Raw genomic sequence first — 23,133 nt, forward strand, 5'->3', positions numbered from 1 at the left:
ACTGCCCTTTGGTCATTAACTTAAATCTTAATTATAGGGCTGAAGATACAACCCACTGGTTAAGATCATTTGCTTCTCAAACCATAGGGACCAGAGTTCAGATCCCAGCACCCACATTGGGCAGCTTACAAAATTCCTGCAGCGCCAGCTCCAAGGGATCCAATGCCCTCTTCTGACCTCTGTGGGCACATCCACTTATGTACACAAACACTCACCCAGACACTTACACACAGACACAAGCACAAACGTAAATAAAGTAAAATTAAAACAAAAAAAACCTTCAATTGTACTGTAGACACAGAATGTAGGTTTCTGGGAGACAGGCACACAAGTTTATTATTTTCAGAGCCTGAGTTACAAACTCTCCCTCAATGGCTTCATCTGCTGCAATTGGTTCACATAACATCTACTGACTCCTGTCTTCTGTCTGCACCTGCCTACTCCTCTCTTCTGAGCCCCAGGGCTGCGGCCTCTGTGTAATTATGAGATTAATCTCTATGCACTAAAACATTTCAGTGTCAACATATCAAAACCTAAGAACCAATTTCCGAGCACCTTGACCTTGCTTTTCTTCTGTGTTTAGTATCCATTTTAGAATTATGATCCGTATTTTGCTCAACTAGTCAAGTAAATATATGAAACTTGTACTATAGCCCTCTCTCACAAATTGACTGAGATGAACTGCACAGTTCAAATGCTGTAAATTATATTCCTTGTGTTTCTATTGAAAGCATCCTTATCTTTCACAGATGATGTCATACAATGTCACCCTTAATCCTTGGCTGCATCTCATTTACCCTTCTAAGCAATTAGAGGGATTAGTCTCCTTGTAACCCCTCCTTCTTTATAACCAGCTACCCTGTTGTTATGCTTATATCTCAAAAAGTTCAAGCCTCAAAATTACATTTTCTTGCTTAGAAATCTTTGTTTGAAGCCTATGGGATAAACAGAAACTTAACAACTAAGAACTTTTACCTGAAAAAAATATATTATGAAAAGAAAATCACTTTAGCTTTGATTTGCTATTAAACATTCTTTAAATTCTTGAATCTCCAGTTACATTAAAAGTCAAAGTTCATGTTGAAACATGAAAGGGCCGGACCTGCAGATCCTATGCTGCAGGATCTCCATGACACAAGGCCAGAAGAGTCCCAGCAAGGGCCCACTATCCAGGTATAGCAGAAGCCAGAGGCCTCAAACCAGACCAACGGCTCATTGCAAGGAACACTTAGAAGTGAAGTTGTTTGGACTAAAGGGTAGAATGCTTCCACACTGCAGTTTCCACAATGAGACATTTTTCTTTTTTTTCCTCTCGTTTTGTTTTTGTATGTTAGTTTCTTTTGTTTCTGTTTTAAATTTTATTTTATTTTGGGGGGGTTGTAAGAGCAGGGGACACATAGAAAGGACATGGAGACGAATGGGATCAGGATGCAGGGTGTGAAACCCACAAAGAATCAATTCTAAGAAGTCTGACATTCAGAAGAATGGGTATAATTCCCAACCGCATTCTCCATACCCACCCTTGTATTCACAGACAGGTGTAGCTCTCACCCCTCATCAAGGAAGCTTCTCTTTACAGCAGAGGAGACCATCACAGAAATCCATAGCTAGTCAGAATGCAGAGAACAACTGATTGTTGGGTGCCCACCACCAATTAGTACATCGAACAACAGAACCCATACACCTAAGGCTCAGGGAGCAAGGCAGAAGAAGAGAAAGGAAAGCTGTAAGGCCCAAAGGACCAGAGCATCTGCTGTGAGACAGTGCCTCATATCCAGTCATGTATGTAACACATGTTTATGAGCTAGAAGACATTGTAGATGTTAAATTGTTCCCAAGTGACCTCGTGCTAATCCTTGAGAGACTACCAGTAATGCCTCTGGGAAATAAACCAGACAAGGAAGAAGAACAGAGCAGTTAGAGGTCAGGACCTTTTATAAGCAATGTGGGATTAAAGATAATGAAGACAATGTTTTAACTTTGATGAAAAATGATAAAATTTCAAAGAAACAGGAAAAATGAACATCTTTGGATGCGGTAGTAGGGAAAGACCTGTGTACCCACAGCCACGCTTTGTGCAGAAGAAGATCATTAAAATAATAGGGACACAAGAGACAGAGCAGCCCTCCCCCAGGCAGATGCTACTCATATCTTCAGTTACGACAGTTTGCAGGTGGACTAAGAACGATACTTATTTAAAATAATTACATTGCAATTAGATTCTGCATCCTGGGTGAAAGAAGTCAGGCAAATTGTATCCGTTCCAGAAAAGCTTTCATTAAACATGATGGAATAAAAGTGGTTGGCTCATATAAGCAAACTTTTATTAACCTCAAGTTTTAATTGTTACTCAAAACAATGTCCTTCTTGCGATGGCATGAATATGCTGCTGTATTTCACAACCCATTACTTCCTTAGCAACAAAACCAGGTGTAATGCCATGTTTGATATTTGATCTGTCAACAGTGAATGTGTTTTAAATTAGAAAACCTACTATCCATTAACTAAAGAAACCGTCAACCCTTGAAGAGTAGCTGTGGAATCAGAACCTGTAGTCTGCACAGAGGGAGAAGGCATCATACAGTCCTGTCCTGGAACCTGCCCAGGGCTCTGACACTAGGGAGTTGTTAGTTCTCTGGTTTACTTTTTGAGATGTCAACTTATATCCCTGGCATTGCTACTGCATCTGTTACTCTGAGTTAGACTTGGGGTGTCTTTATGAAACTGGGGTGAAATACAGAAGCTTTATCTCACACGACATCTGGAATTGATGATACGATTCAAGAACATTTTACCCCCAGAGCTTCTGCTCTGTGAAGGCTTTCAAGAAAGAGAGAGGTTCCATACCGAGCCTGAAGCCAAACTCAATATTTTAAGGGATACACAAACAAACTTGATATGTCTACTATAAGTCTAATTGCACTTACTCTAGATATGAAGTCCAAATTATACATGTGTTTAGCAAGAACTGGAAGCATTTCATATTACTAACTCAGTGGAGTTTATGGCTCCCATTTTGTTTACAGTTCTTAACTATGTATCATTGACCAGCCACACACAAGAGACAAATGGGCCGGGATTTCAACAGAATAAAAACATGGACAGTTCAGAGTCTGCGTCTCCAATAAACACCCTGGGATACAAAATGTCCCCAAATCCGAAGACACGTTCCACACTAGTGGATGAGTGTGGAACCCTCTGTGAGGGTCCCAGTCATAACTCAGGGGCCTGGGAAACATTACACACGTGTACCTCCTGACTAAGCACATATGAACCATAAATTTAGATTAAATTCCCATTGTCATCATGAAAAGGATTCAGAGCTTGAAAGTGCTCTGGCTCCATGAGCTTCAATTCCTATTCAATCTCCTGTTTCCTTAGGATCCCAGATGGAGTAAACGTGGTCTAAACTGCTTTTCATAGATAAACTTCAGAGAGAATCTTTCTCACGCTTCCCGCAAAAATCATGTTTTGTAAAGAAAATTTAATTTTCATCATTTTTTGTTTTAAATGTATTATCTTTTAATCAACGATTTACCTCTGGTCCTGGAGGGCCAGATGGTCCCTGGGGTCCTGGGTCACCTGGTTGTCCCTAAAAGGGGAGGGAAAAATAAAAATAAAAGTATTAACTTAAAAAACATAACTGAAAGTGGAAACTAGCATTTTGCAATTGAACAGCATTTACTACATTATGTCAAACAAAGTTGTAATGACTTTCGAGAGATTTAATTTGTCAAGTCTTCAGATTCTTCCCTGTCATTTGATGTCATCACCTGAGAGTATTAGCTGCCTTCCTGGCTTCAGGCTTCATAGACACTCATAGACCACACTGTCACCATGAAACTTACTTGTACGCAATGTCTGCGGTGTAACATACACTTGCTTCCGTTAGTCATACAGACAAACTAACCAGTCAGGGGGCTCAGGCAAGAAGAGCGGAGGTGTGAAAGTATGCTTGGGTGTGTGATGGGCATGCGTGTGTGTCTGTATACATGTGTGCACGCACATGTATGTGTGTATCAGTTTATGTGCACGTATATGTGTGCATGTGTGTGTGTGCATGTGGGAGCATATGTGTGTGTGTATGTGTATACACATGTATATATGTGTCTAAGTGTGTGTGTGTATGCATGTGTGAGCATATGTGTGTATGTGTATACACATGTATATATGTGTGCACGTGTGTGTGTGCATGTGTGAACATATGTGTCTGTATGTGTATACACGTATATATGTGTGCATGTGTGTGTATGCATGTGTGAGCATATATGTGTGTATGTATATACACATGTATGTATGTGGGCATGTGTGTGTGTATGCATGTGTGAGCATGTGTGTGCATGTGTATACACATGTATGTATGTGTGCATGTGTGTGTGTGTATGCATGTGTGAGCATATGCGTGTGTATGTGTATACACATGTATATATGTGTGCATGTGTGAGCATATGTGTCTGTCTGTGTATACACATGTATGTATGTGTGCATGTGTGTGTGTATGCATATGTATGTGTATGTGTATACACATGTGTGCATGTGTGTGTGTGTATGTATGTATGTCTCTCCAGAGACAGGCTGATAAAGCAGCAGTGTGGGGTTCTAGGAGAGAGTTTGCTTTTTATGTAATCAGAGTCCCACGGGGCGCCTCTGAAAACTGCTCACCTCTTTGCTACTGTCAGTGGCTTGACGGAATGATGTGACTCACCTTGCTGCTAGGCGTCTCTAACTCTCCCTGGTCTCACCAAAAAGATGGAAGGATAACGACAATGCTAACATTCTCGGAGTCATTGGTCATTGTGAGGGTTAAATGAGACAATGTGTGGACAGTGCAGAGTCAGGCCACACGGAAGGATCATGACATGAACCCAAGTGACCGCGAGGGACTGTTCACTTCCTGTGCTCCTGGCCTGGCTTTGCCTGTGATTCCCAGATCACTTTGATCCTGGACTCAATGTTGAGGGGAGTGGGTTTGATCCTGAAGCCAGGGAAGGCATCGCCGCTGCCGACGGGAGACAGCACAGAGCAGGGAAATCAATATGAAGGCAGTGTTACTTTCAAAGGAAAACTGTTGAATTGTCTGCCTTTGCTCTAGGCCTCCGCATGAGCTTTTAATCTGATTAAACCAGGCCCAAGATGACATCAAATTTCAGGATCTAGCATGAGGGGTCCATTTCCCAACAACTGCAGTTTCCGTATTGACTGGCTCCCTTCACAGTGTGAAGACAGGCGACACGAAGGGGCTCAGGACAACGACCACACTAGAATCCAGACAGCTGCCATTTTCCAATGGCAAAGACAAACTTGTAGCCCATCTGAATCAGTGTGGAAGGGACACCTCTCTTAGAGTGAGGGATGGGTGGGTTTCACTGGGGCCCTCTAGTGGCAAAAACCGATTAGCATGCCGACTAGAAGCACCCAAGGAAAAAAATAGCATACCCTCAGGCCTTTGATTTAATTGACAAGCAAATGTTAAAAAACAAATTGTGGAGCAATTTTATTAACCTTTTATAATAATAATTTTTTTATAGAACTTAAATTACCATCTTTCTGTGGATGTCAAGTTTCCTTTATAAAACATTTTATGAAGAATTTTCAAGTAGCTTACAGAATGGCACAGTGTTAAGTGAATTTCTATAAATAAAGAAACTTCTAGTGTAAAAATGGTAAGGGGACCAGCAAGATAGCCCAATGGCCAAAGCACTTGTCACCAAGCCTTGTCACCAGTCACATGGTAGACAAAAAGAGCAGACTCCTGTGGGTTGCCCCCTCCACACACAAATTCTAAGGACACAATAGTCTTTGTTTTCTCTAGCTCAGGGGAGGATAGTTCCTGACCCTTGCAGAGTGGTAGCTTTCCCTGACTTCTGAACTTGCTGAACAAAACCTCCCCTGTTCCAGAAAGCACACACCTTCCGAATCAGGCTGTTCCTACATCTGGAAAATATTCTTTCATGTTATAACTCAGATCCACTTGGAAGCAATCATAGCAACCAGTAAAGACTAAGAGAATAGAAAAGCAAAGCCAGGACCGAGGAAGACATCCTCAAGAGTCATTCCTTCCATGGCAGCAGGCAAAGCTTTTAGGTAGGCACAAACTTGTATAAGCAAGTGTGGCAGTTTTTCTCTTAATATGTTAATTGATTTTGTGTAAAAACAAAATCATAAAATAAGAGTCTCCTATCCTTGCTGGAGAAGGTTTCCAGGCCAAATATCTTGGTATTAGTAAGATACAAATGAGTGTAGGCACCCAAAAGAAAAGGTTCCTTCATTAATATATTACATGTGTGTGTTCATATGGGTGTGCATGTGTGTGCAAGACTGCATGTTCATGCATGTGTGTGTGTGCGTGCGTGAGGGCACATGTATGTGTGTGCACGCGTGTGTGCGTGCGTGCGTGCGTGCGTGTGTGTGTGTGTGTGTGTGTGTGTGTGTGTGTGTGTGTGTGTGTGCAGGGTCAGAGGTCAATCTTGGGTACCATTTTAAGGCATCATCCACTCTATTTTTTGAGACAGGGTCCCTCCCTGGGACCCCCAGGATCGTTCTTCCTCGTCCTCCCTAGCACTGGAATCACAAACACGCATGCACCACTGTTGTGCTCCAGGGTTAGGTCCTCATGTCTCGAGGCTAACACTACTTACTGAGCCGTCTCCCGAGCCCTCATGAAAATCAGCTGTGAGTGTAAGCTAGCTTGAGCTCAAAGCATATATTTTTCTTTTTCTTTCTTTCTTTTTTTTTTTTTTTTTGGTTTTTCGAGACAGGGTTTCTCTGTGAAGCTTTGGAGCCTGTCCTGGCACTCGCTCTGGACACCAGGCTGGTCTCGAACTCACAGAGATCCACCTGCCTCTGCCTCCTGAGTGCTGGGATTAAAGGCGTGTGCCACCAACACCCGGCACACATATATTTTTCAAAGGTTTGACAAAACTACAAAAGGTCAACCATGTTCTTGCTAATGGAGTCCCCACTGACATTAAATTATTTTATTAGAATAACACAGAAAGGTGGACAGTGAGTCAGTAAAACTCACTCAGACCCTTTTCACCCCTCACCATAAGTGAATTTAAATTAGCATTTGTTGTGACTTCTTTTATGAACAAAACATTAAGTTAGTATGTCAAACATAAAGTATACTTCTCTTAGCTTAGACTACAGAAATAGCAATGCACAGCAAAGTCTCTCTCTCTTCAACAGAAGTAGTCACAAGCATTAAGTATATTACAGTCTGACTTTCATAGAAGTCCAATGTCAGAGGTGGGACTTAAACACATGTCCTATCTGTTAGACTCATTATTTATTTCTCCTGGTATGAATATGCTATGATATAAATTGGATCAGAGAATGAGCAACTTAACAACATTAGCCGCATGTGGGCCTGAATTTGACCTCAGTGCTCTTACAATATGACTTACAGAGCATAGGAGAATAACATGAGTTTATTTAATAGTATCTAACTTAGGTAACTGTGTTCTATAACTTCTTGTGACTATTAAAGGGTTATGAAAACCTTTAAAATGTAAAAAAGGAAGAAAAAGAAGGCTCTAGCCTTCTTTCCAAATCACCTCAGATACCAAAAAGTCCCTGCTGCTTAGTTTAGGCTCCTTTAAAGTGTTAGCTGTCTTCTTGACCAGCTCTCCTGTCCTATTAATGGACTGTAGAGTTTTCAAGTTTCAACTTCAGAGCAGGAGCCTTGGGCACAGGTTTAATTAGATTAATGCAAAATAAAAATAGGTCATCCATTGGCTATCATTGGAAAAAATCCCCCAAAGTATTCATTGGATTAAGTAATTCCTGAGAAATATTCAGAGTACTTGATGGATTGTGTGAGGTTCTGAAACATAACCCTGCTTCCTGAGAGAAGGGACAGAGTTAGAGAAACCCCAGGAAGCTACTCAATATATTTTTGTGTACTTTAATTCTACATCAATTTTTCTATCTATTACCACCTTTTATAGCTATGAACAACATTAACATTTTTGGTTTTGTTCATTTGTTTTTTGCTTTTAGAGACTTTTTTTTTACTTTTTAGCTTTTATTTCTATATGAAGCTACTGTTTAAAAATTTGAGCTAAGTCTATACGCAATTTAAATTTAACTGGGATGTATCTTCAATAATGACAAACATTTAAAGTCATAAATGTCTATTTCAAATTATCAAAATATTTATACCACCCAGTCCATCCGCCAAGCTGTTTCCACAGGTAAAGCTTCTATTACCAAAGGGAATTTTCTCTAATTCTTTGTCTTTTAAAAGTATCACTCTAACCAACTGAGTTAGAAGGGCCCTGAGTGATACATCCCTACACGGTCTCTCTCATCTGGCATCCAGCTTCCCAGACAGACTAGAGATGGGTTTTTTTGTCTTTTTTTTTTTTTTTTTTTTTTTTTGCCTTGGCTGTCCTGGAACTCTCTCTATAGACCAGGCTGGCCTGAAACTCAGAGATTCACTTGCCTCTGTGCTGTCTCCCAAGTGCTGGGATAAAAGGTGTGTGCCACCACCACCCAGAAAATATTAACATCTTAAATCAGCCTTTAATATTAAGAACCTAAAACAGCATGGCACCATGACTAAGCCTTGGCTGTGGCATACCTCATTACCTAGGTTTATTCAGGTGTTCTCTGACTGACTATGGGACCTCACACAAGTTAACTCTCTGTCTCAATTCCTTTAGTCTACAAAATAAATAGTGCCAACTTCAAAGAATTGTTGTGACTATTATACAGATATATAATTCTTACAACAATGCCTAACGTTTCATAAAGAATAAGGCTTAGGTAAGATCATTATCATTTTAAAAATTCACAGGTCTATTTTTGACTTAAACTTTCTTCATTTTCTTTATGGTTTTGTCCTTGGCCTATGGTAGGAATATTTCTGTGGAAGAAAGTGCTGAAAACCCGAAGGCAAACTATCCTCTAAGGCTGAGGACAGAAAATGTAGGGCTGATAAGCTAACACTGTTAAACACCAAAACTCTGTGCTTATCACACACACACACACACACACACACACACACACACACACACACACACACACACACAAAAGTGAAGGCTCAAACCTACTGAAGGCCCCGATTTTCCTCTTATCCCTGGTGGTCCTGGTGACCCAATGGTGCCCTGGGAGAAAAATTAGAGGGGAAATGTTATATTAAAGAAAACTTTCTACTTGGCATACTTTCTGAAAATATTCATGGATATATTTTAGAATTAGAAATCATATTGATGCCACATCCTTACAAAATGCATGGTTGAAATAATGTTATCCCTTTCTTTGAATCTGTCCCTTTAGTTCTTATTTTAATCCCTTTCTTTGAATTCGTCCCTTTACTTCTTATTTTTATCAAATGAGTGGTATGAGAGGTACCTACCTTGTCTCCAGGATACCCAGGTTCTCCTGGCTCTCCTGTCATGCCTTGCTCACCCTAGGAAGCACAATTTCACAGAAAGGCAGTGCATTATAAGCATAGCAACACACAGGAAGGCAAGTATTTTTTATAGAAGAAAAACTCTATGATTTAACCTACTTCTTAGGAAAACTGATTAGTACAAATTAGACCGTGCAAATAAAACCAAAATATTGAATCATTTCTGTTGACTTGAACAAAATAACCAACTGGGGTGAGGAATTATCTCTGTGATAATTTTAATATTGAAATCACCTTATCACCTTTGATTCCAGATGGTCCTCTATTTCCTGAGAGACCCTAGAAATACAAATCGTGATATTTTGTGACATCATGGAGAAATCAGAGAGAAATATCAGTAAGCAAAAAGAGTCATACCATTGGGCCAGGAGCTCCTGGGGGTCCAATTGGTCCTGAAGGACCAACATCTCCCTGAGAAATGGTAAGGAAGATATAATTAAGCACTCATTAGGGTTAGAAAGAGGGCATGGTACAGTTAAAAATGTTAGTGAACTGAAAGCAACCTTTCTTCTCTTTTAAAACAATATTGAACTCTTAAGCCATAGGCAGCCCATTCTTCTTCCTGATGCCTTCTGGTTCTCCTCTAGTTAGAGCCTTCCCTCCATTGAGCTCTCTGTTCCTGACACTCACCTTGCAGCTTTTCCAGATGGGTAGAAATATTTTAATGTCAAGATCCCCTCAAATAGTCAAATACATTAATCAACTACCTTAGCGTCCTATTTTATTCATTATATGTTGTGGGATAATCTTTTTGTACACTCTGAAGATGTATCTGCCTAAGGCACCTTCTGATTGGTGTAATAAAGAGATGAACGGCCGATAGGTAGGCAGGAGAGGATAGGTTTCTGGTGTTGAAACCCAAATTTCCTTCTCATTAACTTTCCTGGATTCCTTGTCACTCTTCATCCTGAAAACCACTTTGGTTCAGACCTCTCTCCATAAGTTTCCAAATGTAAGAAAGTTGTTTGTGTGGCCATGGCTGATTACACTCCTATACCTCCAGCCACTCTGAAGGATGAGGCAAGAGGGTGGAAAATTCAAGATCAGCCCAGGCAACATAACAACATAGTGAGAGGACATCTCTAAAACAACAAAGAACAAAAATTTCAAAGCTAGATGTAGTGGCTGAGACCAGTAACCCCAGCACGCAAGAGTATGGGGCCAGCCTTGGTTTCACAGTGGCCTGGTTAGTTCTCAGGACTCCCATCCAGGGAAACCATGTCTCCAAAAGCAAAGCAACAACTGAAACTTCTATTTCTGAGATTCTAAAAATGTCACTCAGTGTAGCTAGAATTCAAATTATTGAGCTAGCATCCCAGGTCTCTTAGATTACCTGCCACACTTCCAGATCCCGCTCTGTGTTTACCGACTCCTCCTCCCCCTCCCCCTCCTCCTCCTCATCTTCCTCCTCCTCCTCCACTACATCTGCCCTCAGCCAGAATTCTGCCCTGTCTCCTGGCCATGCTCTTCCTCCTGACACGTTCCCAGTCTTTGAAGACACGGTGACCAGTACCAAATGTCTTTAGTTTTGTCTCCCCTATTCTCTTAATCTGTGCATTAGCTGAGAATAGACACATGGCATTCTCCACCCCATCCACAGACTCAACCTAATAAATGTGATGCCACAGTTTTCAGATAAAATGTCAAGTGGATACTGAAGGAATGAACTTTAAAATATATTTCTATTTTACATAGAATTTTCTAGAGTTCTAGCTCCCAACATTTCCTTATTGCGTGGGCAGTCGTCTACATTCGCATGATGCAAATTTCAGAATGGAAAACATGACAGTGGTACTTTTGGAAGAGTTTTAAAGTTTATGAGATGCATTGGAGACTATTCCCAATGTGTTTAATGCTGAAATGTGTGGGACTGTTAGTAGCAAAGGGTAATACTTCCCAGCTTAATAAATATTCAATACGTCACTGCTTGCAATGTCAAATGCTATCCATAGGAAACAGTCATTTGTGTGACTACAGTGGCTGGTTTATTCGAAGTTCATAGCTTTAAAGCTCATGCTAGTTTTAAAAAAACACAATAAATTTCTGTGTTTGAGAGTTGTTCAGAAATAATCTATCTAATGCCAGAGAGATATTTTACAAACAAAAAGACGGTGTCATTTTTTTTTCACAGAGAATATAGCATTTTTAATTTTGTCTTAGTTAAATTTGTCTTGAGCTGCTTAATCTGGCATTTTGAGATGAATGCCCTTTGAATGCACGATAACTTATTTTACTCTTCCTGTACCTCTAAAAGAAACACCACTAAGATCAGGAGATAGTGGGGGAAGCTCTGTGAAGAACTCACTAAAACAGATGAGTATATGGTAAAAATAGAGTAGCAAATAGAGAAGCATTATATTGGCATACCAGAAATTGTGTGTCAAATCCTTGTCCTGCAAAATTACAGCCTACTAAAAAGTAATGCATGATGGCTTTATGCGAGTTTCAGCTCATCAAGGGAACCTGAAGGGATTCCCCGCCTACCATAGTTCCCTCTGGGAGAATGTGGGACATACAGAAGCTGCATAGGTACTTAGCTGAGGGTGTCTGGGCTCTAACACCAGGGGGCAAAGAAAGAGGAACCCCTAAAACTATAAACAGCAGCGAACTTCTGAGTCAAAGAAAGAGATCAAAAGCATATCTTCACCTTATTAGACAAAGGGGCCTCCAGCCAATGCATGAGCACTCACATGAATGCATTGTAGAACGGACTGAGATCTGAACTTTTTAACCATGCCTGCCATGCTCATAGGCGAGTATATCACTGGAGTAGTTAGGAAAGCAAAGCATGGTAGCCAACAGCATGGAAGACCATAGTAGGTAGAGAAGGCATTAGCATCTGTTGGCCTTCAACTGGGTGGCAAAGACAATTCTCACAGGAAGTGGTTTTTCTATGTCTTACACTTTTGAAGACACTGAGTCCTGATAATGCCTTTTAACAAGACAGTTATAAATCTATGCATGTTTACATACATTAATGTATAGAAGAAAGCCATTTCTGCCTACCACAAAAGCAGCAATTACCTTTTTGATTTATACTACTAGTCAAAATTCCTGTCTGTTTGAAAAAAATGTTTCAGTAGGGTTCATACAGCAGTGACATGAAATTCATTTGACCAAGTTCTTAGAGCACAGCTAACAGTTTAAATTACACAATAAGCTATTTCACAAAATGACATTTAGTGATACTCACTCTAATACCTGGAAATCCAGGAGGCCCAATGCCACCTACAAGACCCTGTTACGAAACAAATGTACAAAATATGTTCATTATGATTCCAATATGCTGAGGGTTTTTCTGAAATGATGACACATAATCCCAGGAAATAATGTCAAAATCAACTTCCATTGTAAAGCATAAATTGCTTTATTCTTTCAAAAGTTCTTTGAGATGTTAAAATTACCCTCTAGGTTGGGGTATATAATTCTCTATGAATTCTAAGTACTTAACACAAAAGGAATCCATAATCAACATTACAGACAAATTGGCCTGTGTGTTGCATGAAAAGACAGGTGCTGAGTATATAGAGTTTAGAAGAGCATTTTCAGATGGCTAAAGCGACATCACATCTTTTGAAGAACATTGCTTTAAATTTCTACCTTTATTGTTATGTTAAAACAGAAATAACATCTGATTTCCTTATCATAAAAACCATAGTGTGGTGTGTCACTGAATTTGCAGAGAACAAGGAAAATCCCTCCCCACTCCTTGGCTTACATTTTGAAGCACAGACATGGTAAATTATTAAAAAAAAAATCCTGTAAATCGCATTAAAAACATCCAGTTTACCTTTGCATTTAAAGGCTTAATTGATATTCAAGAAGAATTATGATATATTTTAAACAGCATATTTTGCAAAGCATGTTTTAAATATGCTGAGTCCAGATTTAATAGAGTCCAGGGGTATAAAATTGCCAATCAATTAAATAATGGCTTCACATGGGGTCTGGAAGTACACAATGTATATATTTTAAAATCTAAGTGATGATTACTTCATTACACTTGAAATTAGAAGCACACCCCCAATCATTGGCATGAAAAAACTGATAAATATCCTACTCAAAATATTACTCAAATATTTAATAACTTGATCTGATTCAATTCTACTTTTCTCTTAAATTCCATGGCTTAGACACAAGCAAAACCTTAGCCAAACCTATGAAGTCACCTAACTAATGGTAAGTTAGAAAGAGAATTTTAAAAAGAAAACATGTTTATACTCTTTGTGATACTGACTCACATATAAATAAACATAGAAACGAGTCACAATTCAGACTAGGCGAATTTTTCATTGATTCTAATAACTTGAAAATCTGATAGAGTAATATGCATATTGGACTCTTCAGAAGGAGAAAAAGTGAAACTTCTCTGCACTTGGAAACCCAGCACTCTGTCACCACTCTGTTTTGATGAAATGCAACAATTCTTGAACGGCACCTTTTCCCCAGTCTCCACAGTGACACCTGTAAAACCCCAAGTGGAGACCTTTGTGCAGAACTGAGAAACAGTTCCTTCCCGTATGAAGGTCAGTGTTGTGGTCATAGTTACCCAAGTTCACCCATGGCTAAAGTGAGTGACTTTAATGACTATCTGCCATGATGGAGGTTTATCCAAACAACTTTGAGTTATTTCTTATATTGAAAAATGATAAACGAGAGTGTGCACAGAGGTGTGGAAAGCGTCCAGCTGTATCGTTTGCAAATACGTTCATAAGGATGGTAATGCAGTTGCTACAAAGCATGAGCGATGTTAGAATGTAAGCATGGACCTTCACAGGGTACTCACAGGACTTCCGTCCAGACCGGCAGGGCCTCGGTCTCCAAAGTCACCTGGAAAACCCTGCAGAGAAAGAAGAAGATGCCGGCGTCAAAGCTGGAATACACAAAGAACCCATCTTCACGGATTTCTTTTTGCGTTATAAAGCCTTTCTTTTTCTTTTATTTGTTTCACATGCTACCACAGTTTCCGCTCGCTGCTGTCCTCACAGCCCCTCCACCTTTGCCCCCCCCATCCACTCCTCCTCCATTTCTCTTCAGGAAAGGGCAGTTCTCCCATGAGTATCAACAAAACATGGCATATCAACCTGCACTAAGACTGAGCACCTCCCCATGTATTAGAGCTGGGCAAGGTGACCCAGTCTGAGGAGCAGGGTCCCAAAAGCCAGTAAAAGAGTCAGAGACGACCCCTGTTCCCACTGTAAAGAGTCCCATAAGAGGACCAAGCTTCACAACTATAACATATATGCAGAGTGCCTGGGTCAAGAATTTTATAACAGAAACTATGCATTTCCTGGGTCTGGGACATAGTAAGTTGGTAGAATGCATGCTGCACCAACCCATGTGAAAAAGCCATGGCATGGTGGTACGGTGGTGTGCTTAATGTGCTGATTAATTAATTATTAATTAATCTCAATGCTTGGGAGGCAGAGATAAGTAGACCCCTGAGGCTCCCTGGCCAGCCAGCCTACCTAAGCTGGTGATCTTCAGCCTGGTATACGATCTGTCCCAAACAACAAAACCAAACCAAGGTGGATGGCCACTGACAATGATACCTCTTGCTTGCTTCCATATACATATGTGCCTATGAGTGAGCACACACACACACACACACACACACACACACACACACACACACACACACACACACACGCGCGCAGAAAAATCAATTTCCTAAATCCTTATCTGTAATCCAGTTTTTTGATTAAATTTTGTTGATTTTAGAAAACAGCTTTTCTATATTTTATATACCTCATAATATACAAATAAGAGTAAAAAGTAAAGATAGCATCGTTTTGTCATGACATAGTCACTGAACGAGAGGGAACATCAGCAGGATGCCGCCTAACTCATTAGCTGCCTTTGCGGTCCCATGTGGTCCCCAGGCCTAAACCAGAGAGTGACTATCAGCAAGCACTTTCCATATCTTGGACTTTAGACACAGTGTAATTTATGTGTATTGAATTTTCACAACAGGTCTATTTCATGGATCCCAGTGTCCTCATTTTGTATCTGAAGAAATTAAAGACAGGGAAAGGTAAGCTCTTGCAAACAAAGGTAGCCTAGTTTTAGAATCTTGTTTTACAATATTCCATCAAATAGCTCATTATTCCAAGATAAAAACATGAAAACTCAGTCTTTGAAGTACAGTTTTATAAGGGAAAACACAACACACCCCAACACTGCAAATGGAAGGTGTTTACAGTGTGAAATGTCTCCTGAGAATTCCACATTGTGAAGCTTTGACAACAGACTTTCCCACCATGATTCTATTACAGAATAACTCAATACCCAGTTACTTGTGCTTAATACCGTATACGAAGGCCTTTCTATAATGATGCACCATTGGTTCTACTGAACATTAAAATCCACTTAAAAAAAGTTTTCATCATCATCATCGTCATCATCAAAATCACTTGGGTGTGTACATATGTGTTGTGTTTCTATAATATGTGTGGGGCATTCATGCCACAGTGCATATATGGTGTGCGGAGGGCCAGTTGGTGGAACTGGAACTCTTCTTCTGCCTTTATGTGAGTTCCAGGAATCAAACTCAGGTCACTGGCTTGCACAACAAATGTCTTTACCCCCTGAACCATATAGCCAGCCCTAAGGTTCATGGTTTATAAAGACAATTTGACAAAGATGGTTTATGCTCTTTGCCATCACAAATGCTTAGATGTATTCACTTTAAAATTCATGTCAAAAAAGTAAAATACAACTGCACTCATAATTTATTTATGTGGGCAAGTCAGCATTAAATATTGTCTCTAAAAGACTGAACCAAATCATTGGCTTCCCCAGTACCTAGTGAAAATGTTCTGAAGATAGTATAACAGCAGAAAAAGAAATTGATGATGCCCCTAAAACGCAGTCAACTTGTACAAAAAGCAGTTTCTCTTATCCTTTAATGAGAGGATAAAAACAACTGGGTGGTTGAAGATACTGCAACCATATTCCTTTTAGTATCAGTGGAAGTTCAAGCAATGATCCCGTTTTCACTGTCCCAGGAAATCAAATCACTGTCAAAAAAGTTTATAAATCTGCAATACAGCACTGTGTTCAGCATGACTGTTTTAGTTAGGGTTGCCAACGCTGTGTTTGAAACATCATGACCAAAACCAACTTGTGTAGGAAAAGGCTTATTTCACTCATGGTTCCCTACAACTGTGGGCAGGAGCTGGTGCAGAGGACCTGGAGGAGTCTGTTTACTAACTTGTTCCTCATGGCTTGCTCAACACGTTTTCTTAAAGATTTAGGACCAGTGGCCCAGAGATGACACCACCCACAAGGATCTGATCTCTAGTGATCACTCCACTAGTGATCACTAATTAAGAAAATGCCTGACAGCCAGATCTTATGGATGGCTTTTCTCATTAGAGGCTCCTTCTTCTCTGATGACTCCAGCTGTGTCAAGTTGACATAAAAGCAGCCAGTACATTGAGCTAATTCATATTTAAAAGTATTTATGATAGCCAGGTAATGAAAACAGAAGAAAAAATATTGCCACAAATCTAATAAACTAGAGATGATTGATGTTTTTCCTTGGTGAAATAATTTGGAAAGTGGGACACTAGGTGGTTCTCTTAATGAGAAATGTCCAAAGTGGGCAAATTCACAGAGATGCAAAGTGGACATGCAGATGTAACAGGAAGAATGGAGATGCTTCAGAGCATTGGGCTGCCTTGGATGGGGGTGGGTAATGAAAATGTTCTAAAAGGAGAAAGCATGATGAATGTCCAACTCTAAAAACACTAAATCCTATCAGATTACATACCAAATTTAAAGGAGTGAATTTTGTGTTATATGAATTATATTTCAATAAGTTGTCCTGAAAACAGAGACTAAGAACTTCAGACAGGGCTCAGTCAATGAAGTGCTTAATACAAAGCAAAAGACCAGGGTTCAAATTTGAGCACTCAAGTGAAAAGTTGAGCTTGGTGACACATGCATATAATCCTAGCACTGGGGAGGCAGAGAGGAGTGGATCTCCACACTCATGATCCAGACAGTGTTTCCGGTCCACTAAGAGACCCTGTCTCACAAAATAAGGCAGAAAGCAATTCAGAAAGACACCTAATGTTGACGGCAGTTCTCCATAGAATCTCAAACCACTTCCACACACACACAAACCCCTATGTACATAACACTACCACAGCCATCAACAAAGATGCCAGGAGTCAGGAACAAAGCTGGGACACCAGCAAACATTCCTGGATCCTCACTCAGGACTCATTAAAGGATGTACTTGTTATTCTTGCCCCACGTTGGGCGCCAAAATGTTATTCTTTTGTTTAAAAAGAAGAAAAGAGAAATATTGAGATGGACATATTTACTATAAGTTTATTATAAGGACTGGCAGAATGGGTAGACTAAGAAGAGTAACAGGGTAATGGCTGACCGCCATGGCCGGTCGCCATAGAGAGACAGAGCGGGGAAACAGAGAGAGGGGACAGAGAGCAGGAACAGGGAGAGAGAGAGAGATAGCGCGAGCGTAAAGGGGCAGAGAGAGAGAGAGAAAGGTGCAGGGGCCTATCTTTTAAAGGGGTCCTCTGCACCTGTGTGCAGACTTCTTTCCCATGGAACCTTGGGCTGACCAGGGTATTGCCTGAGTGGATTCCACCAGGTAACAGGGGCAGGCCAGCATAATGCCTGAACCTTTCAGTACTATCTCTAACTTAACATATCTACCCCCCACCACCCACTGCCACCCCTCTCCACTCCAGAACCACCGAAGTCCAGGGAAAGAAGTTACTCTCTTAAGAAGTAACTCTCCTACAGTTTGCGATTTCTCCCTAAGAAGAAAAAAAGGAGGGAAAATGGGGAAAGGAGTATGGTTACTTCAGCAGTAGGAACACAAGAAAACTTTGACTTTCAACTTTCTATTGCTTCCAGTCACTGTCCAACACATGTAAATGTTAGTTGCTGTGTCTTCACTTTACCTCTCAAGAAGTTTAGTTGAAATGACTGGTATCCATTTTATGATTTAAATGCTTATTATTCATTAAACACCCCTTATTCTAGATAGAATGGATTTTATTATTTCTTATTCTACATACATGTTCATCAATATCTCATCAATTAAAATTTGCTACCAAGTGGAGATGTCTTTTCTTGTTTTCATGAACTCTACACACTTCTTTGACTATGAGTAATACATGTGACTTGCTTCATTGAACAAATAGCTTATAGCATCAGTGACAGATGCAAATGCATAATTACACTACAGACGGTATGTAAAATTCTTAATACTATGAAAATAGATGTATCCTTGGCTAGTTTGATAATTTTAGCTCCAATGGACAATCTCACATGGCAAGGGGTTGTGACAGGCCTCTAGGCGCTGATAGGCTATAAGACCTGATGGTGGCCTATACTCCAAAGCTAGTAAGAATTCACAACCTCGATTCTCCAGCTTCAGAGAATAACTTTTTCTCAGAACAGGAACGAACTTGGACTTTCTGCCAATCAAACTTCCAGAAGATAATGGAGCCCTGATGGCATCTTGAACACTACCTGGTGGTGTTAGCACAAGACTGTTAAGCAGAGCCTGGATCCCTACAATGAAATTCAGTCCTCCATACTTGTAGTACATACTTGCAGCAACAGAAATAGGAAACTAATAAAACTACCAGTTTAATCTTTAAGTAGAGAATTATAAAGCCTAGCTCACATGTTTTGTGGTCGGTAATAAGTCTACTCACTGTTTCCAGAGTCGCAAGCCTGTCAAAAGTTTGAAGATTTTCTGCTGTTTTAGTGCAAACTCAAGTCAATGAACATCCAAATTAAACATGTACTTTTACCAGTTTTTTCTTAATCTTATGAAATATTTGTATCCTTAAGACTATCACCCTAGCATTTTATGTTTATCTCTTTTCCAGTAGAGAAGGTAAATGATAAGATTTTGAAGAAAACTTGCATGCAATATCCATGTAAATCTAGATTTGAAATATCGGTTGTTATTCAATGCTAAATATTTGTGAATTTGTAAGGATATCTATTGTTACTATCACATTAATTTTATGACTCCTGGGATCAAAACTAATAGTACAGAGGGAGACCAGCCAACAGAAGCTTTGAATTATTAAGAACCACAGTTTCAATGTGTAGAAGTCCACAGCACTCAAACATACAACTAGTTGAACATTCCTCTTCCCTACTGTTTCTACCGTATGACCAAATCCTCATTATAATTGTAAGCCATTTCTGTCTCCAGCATTAATGTCACCCCCAGGCCTTCCAGGCTTTCATGGAAGACATGCTCAGGGCGTCCCTGAGGCCCACACAATATTAAATTGTTATTGTGACAATAAGTCTCAGTGATGGTCCTCAGTGCTTTTTGGTACTTGCAATTCTTGCTCTTGTATAGACCCCTTCCATGTGAAATCATGTCTGACGTTTATCGTCATCCACAGAAAACAGAAGCGGCACTGCATGACTTAAGCTGACTTAATGAAAATGCTGCAGCCTTTCTGCTTTGTACTCATTGTCTCCCGTCTCAGGACAAGAACTCACATTCTGAAGGTCCTCATAGAGCCTCTGGAAGCCAGATCTCCTGCTACCAATTAGCATCTACCTAGACAGCCAGGAAGCAAACTGCCTTATGGGTAGAACCTATTGGCCAAGTCAAGCCTTTAGATGAGCATGTCATCTACGTAATCTTAACTTTAGGCTCATGAATTAGACAACTCAAACATGCCATTTTCAAGTTCCTAACCAAGCAAACTGTAACAACATATATTTATTGTTTAAGGCCACCTACTTGGAGTCATTTCTCATAGGGCACTGGAAAACTACTACACTCTAACAACACTGAGGTCTAAAATTATAGGACATGCTATGGTAGGGCTAGGCACTGAGTCCTGAATGGCATGTCACCCAGCTGCTTTTCCTGCACATTTGTTGTGTTTGTTTATGGTCTGCAGAGCCTCCTGTTATCCTGGGTCTAACAATGATACTGGTACCAAACATGGAAGTTTCCAAACATGAAATGTGACTTTTGTGTGAATGCACAGGTGGTGTTCATATTTTAGATCCCTCACAGATACTTGCCGTGTGTTTAGAGATGTGTAAACAATGAAAAACTTCTTGCTAAGAGTGTTCAATAAAAGGATTATTTTTCCTTGTTATATTAAGAAATCATTAAAGTAATATGTATAGAACTAAGAAAAATAATCATCAAATGGTTATAACGTGACTATACATACAGAATTAAAAATAAAAGCAGTATAAATACTTCTACATTACTTACTTTTTTCTTTCTAGCATAAGGTTTATATATATTCATCTTAAAGTAGAAAAGAGAATTGTCACTAAGCAGTGATAATAAAAATATAGTAATAATAAATTATGTAGACAAAAATACACTAAGCTGGCACACCAGTATGTAGAGAGGCATATCTTTCTGAGGTGAAGCAGTGGAAGAAGACCAGAATAATTTCTCTGGAATAAGAAAGATGAAGTACATTGTATAATTTACTTCCGTGCATCCTACACATGCAATCTACTTCTGGCATTTAAAAGTCCTTTGTGGACGAAACAGTTCACCGCAGATCAAGGCTGGAGTGAGATGGAGGCTGGAGTGTGGCCAGCTCCGTGACACCCACTTTCCACATCCTCTTTGTCCACACAGCGAGGACAATTTGATTCACAAGTCAAAGGTGAAGCCTAGCACCTCAGTGGAGCCGATGACCAACTCCAACAGGACTCTGAATCCTGCCAGACAGGCTTTGCTAGCCCATACCTCCATCTTCGGAGCCATTTCTGCCTTGTTCTTAAAGAATGGCCATCACCTCATGCTCCTATTCTGAGATCTGGCGTCATCCTTCCCCTCATCTCAAAAAATATTTTTTAAGACAGCGCCTGCCACTCTTGTTGATATCCCTCAAAGAAAACATAGCCCCATGAACCAGGTCTGCCTGCCATATGTCACTTACACTTCTTATTTTGGTGACTTACAAGCCTGTCTGCATTCTCCATCTGTTATCACCCAGCTGACTTCCCACCTGCCGCTGTCACACCCCGTGAAATCATGCCTTGTCTGATTTTCTCCAAATGAGCAGTGGGTGTCCCTTTGTCAACCTGTGGTGAGTCATATTCAAAGTCCTGGAATCTGAAATCTTCTACACACTCGTCATATGGTAGTTAGCCAAACATGGTTGCAATAGATGATTCCATAAAGTAGAAACCAGAAAATAGATGGTTCTCCCCCAAATTAGGAAGAAATCATCAGAAAATTAATGGCAATCTATCAAAATACTTCAGTGTTTCCTTTATGACCCAACGAACTGCAAGTTTTTCCTGAAGGAAAGAAAATACTGTCTGTGACTTCTTCAGAGAGTACATGCATCTGAGAAGATAGTCTGCTCCATGGGTTTAAGATTGCCGTGGGCTAAACACAGACACTAATAACAGCCGCTCAGGAGAGCGCTTGTAGTCTGAAACTCCTAACACTGGGCTTAGAAGGCAAAACACAGCTTACTTTAAATAGACTCCTCCAACAGAAAGCTGTATAAGAAGGAGACGAGGGTGTGTGTGTGGGAGGGAAGGGAAACCTTTTCTATAGTTAGAAAAGTAAACATCCCTTAAGAGTATCAATTTTGTTTTCCCAGGAATAAAACCTAGTGCAGTCTCAAACTTTAAATGTAACATGATCTGGTAACTTGTAATCTAGTCCTTTCAAGTCCAAGAAGTCTCAAAGAATTTTGATCTCCCTCCCTCCCTCCCTCCTCCCTCCCTCCCTCCCTCCCTCCCTCCTCTCCCTCCCTCCCTCCCTCCTCCCTCCCTCCCTCCCTCCCTCCCTCCCTCCCTCTCTCTCTCTCTTTCTCTCTCTCTCTGCACAAGCTCAGGTGTGTGCCTCCATAGCACACATGAGCACCAAGGTTCTCAGGTGTCCTCTGCCTTTTGTTGAGACAGGGTCTCTTTGGTTTGGAACTGCATCACAGAGGCCAGGCTAGTGGGCTCCCACACTTCCATGGCCTGTGTGTCTTTACCCCCAGCTCACCGTCACCGAAACTGCAGAGGCATACTGCTGTACTAGATTTTTCATGGACTCTTCGGATCGAACCCAGGTCTTCAGGCGTTCACGGGAAGCCTTTTATTGCATGAGCCTTCTCTCCAGCCTAAAATACTGTTTCTTGTTTTGTTGTTTGATGGCTGTTATCTGGGTGTTATTGAGAGTAAATGCCATCCCCCTTTTCTTGTTTGCCTTCAGACATGGAAAGTAAGCTGTGGTGTACATTTTTTAGACGTTGAAACCACACATAAATATATTTAGTACAATAAATATACTATTGGTAAATCGAGCCAGTGCTCTTCTAAAAGCAACCTTAGAATTAACATCTGACTGCTGCCCTACAAAATAAACTTTGGGAACTGCATTGACAACCATGTGGAATCAGGTATAAGGCATGAAACCTGCAGTTCTCTAGCGTACACGAAAATCCTGCCTGCTATACAGTTTTTCTTAAGTGTTGTTGCTTTTTGAATCAACGGCTGCTTTGAGCCTCGAAAGATTAGGATTCATTGCACATCTGTTCTAAAATGTGTCTCACAGATACACAGTGAAGTGCGTGTCCCAGAACAGCACCGTGGAGTTTTAAAAGTCTGACTCAAAAACATTGCCTGCTACCTTGTTTGATTTTTCCCTCATCTCAGACGTCTGGAGAATATGTTGACTTCAGACCACAGAGTGCAAACACATGCACAGGACCCATCTA

At 40.4% G+C, this 23,133-nt stretch overlaps 1 protein-coding gene across 1 annotated transcript in view; it reads right to left on the bottom strand.

Annotated features, from left to right (window-relative positions):
- The window catches only part of LOC103158657 (collagen alpha-1(XXIV) chain-like), a 272,066-nt gene that overhangs the window by 206,125 nt on the left and 42,808 nt on the right, over positions 1-23,133 (bottom strand). The window contains exons 13-19 of the mRNA XM_035450688.1: positions 14,205-14,258; positions 12,612-12,656; positions 9,776-9,829; positions 9,653-9,697; positions 9,362-9,415; positions 9,057-9,110; positions 3,539-3,592 (exon numbers count right to left, since the gene is read on the bottom strand). Of these exons, the coding sequence (XP_035306579.1) occupies positions 3,539-3,592; positions 9,057-9,110; positions 9,362-9,415; positions 9,653-9,697; positions 9,776-9,829; positions 12,612-12,656; positions 14,205-14,258 (360 nt within the window). The remainder of the gene's footprint in view (positions 1-3,538; positions 3,593-9,056; positions 9,111-9,361; positions 9,416-9,652; positions 9,698-9,775; positions 9,830-12,611; positions 12,657-14,204; positions 14,259-23,133) is intronic.

This window comes from Cricetulus griseus (assembly GCF_003668045.3).
Source record: "Cricetulus griseus strain 17A/GY chromosome 1 unlocalized genomic scaffold, alternate assembly CriGri-PICRH-1.0 chr1_0, whole genome shotgun sequence".
NCBI classification, from domain to species: domain Eukaryota; kingdom Metazoa; phylum Chordata; class Mammalia; order Rodentia; family Cricetidae; genus Cricetulus; species Cricetulus griseus.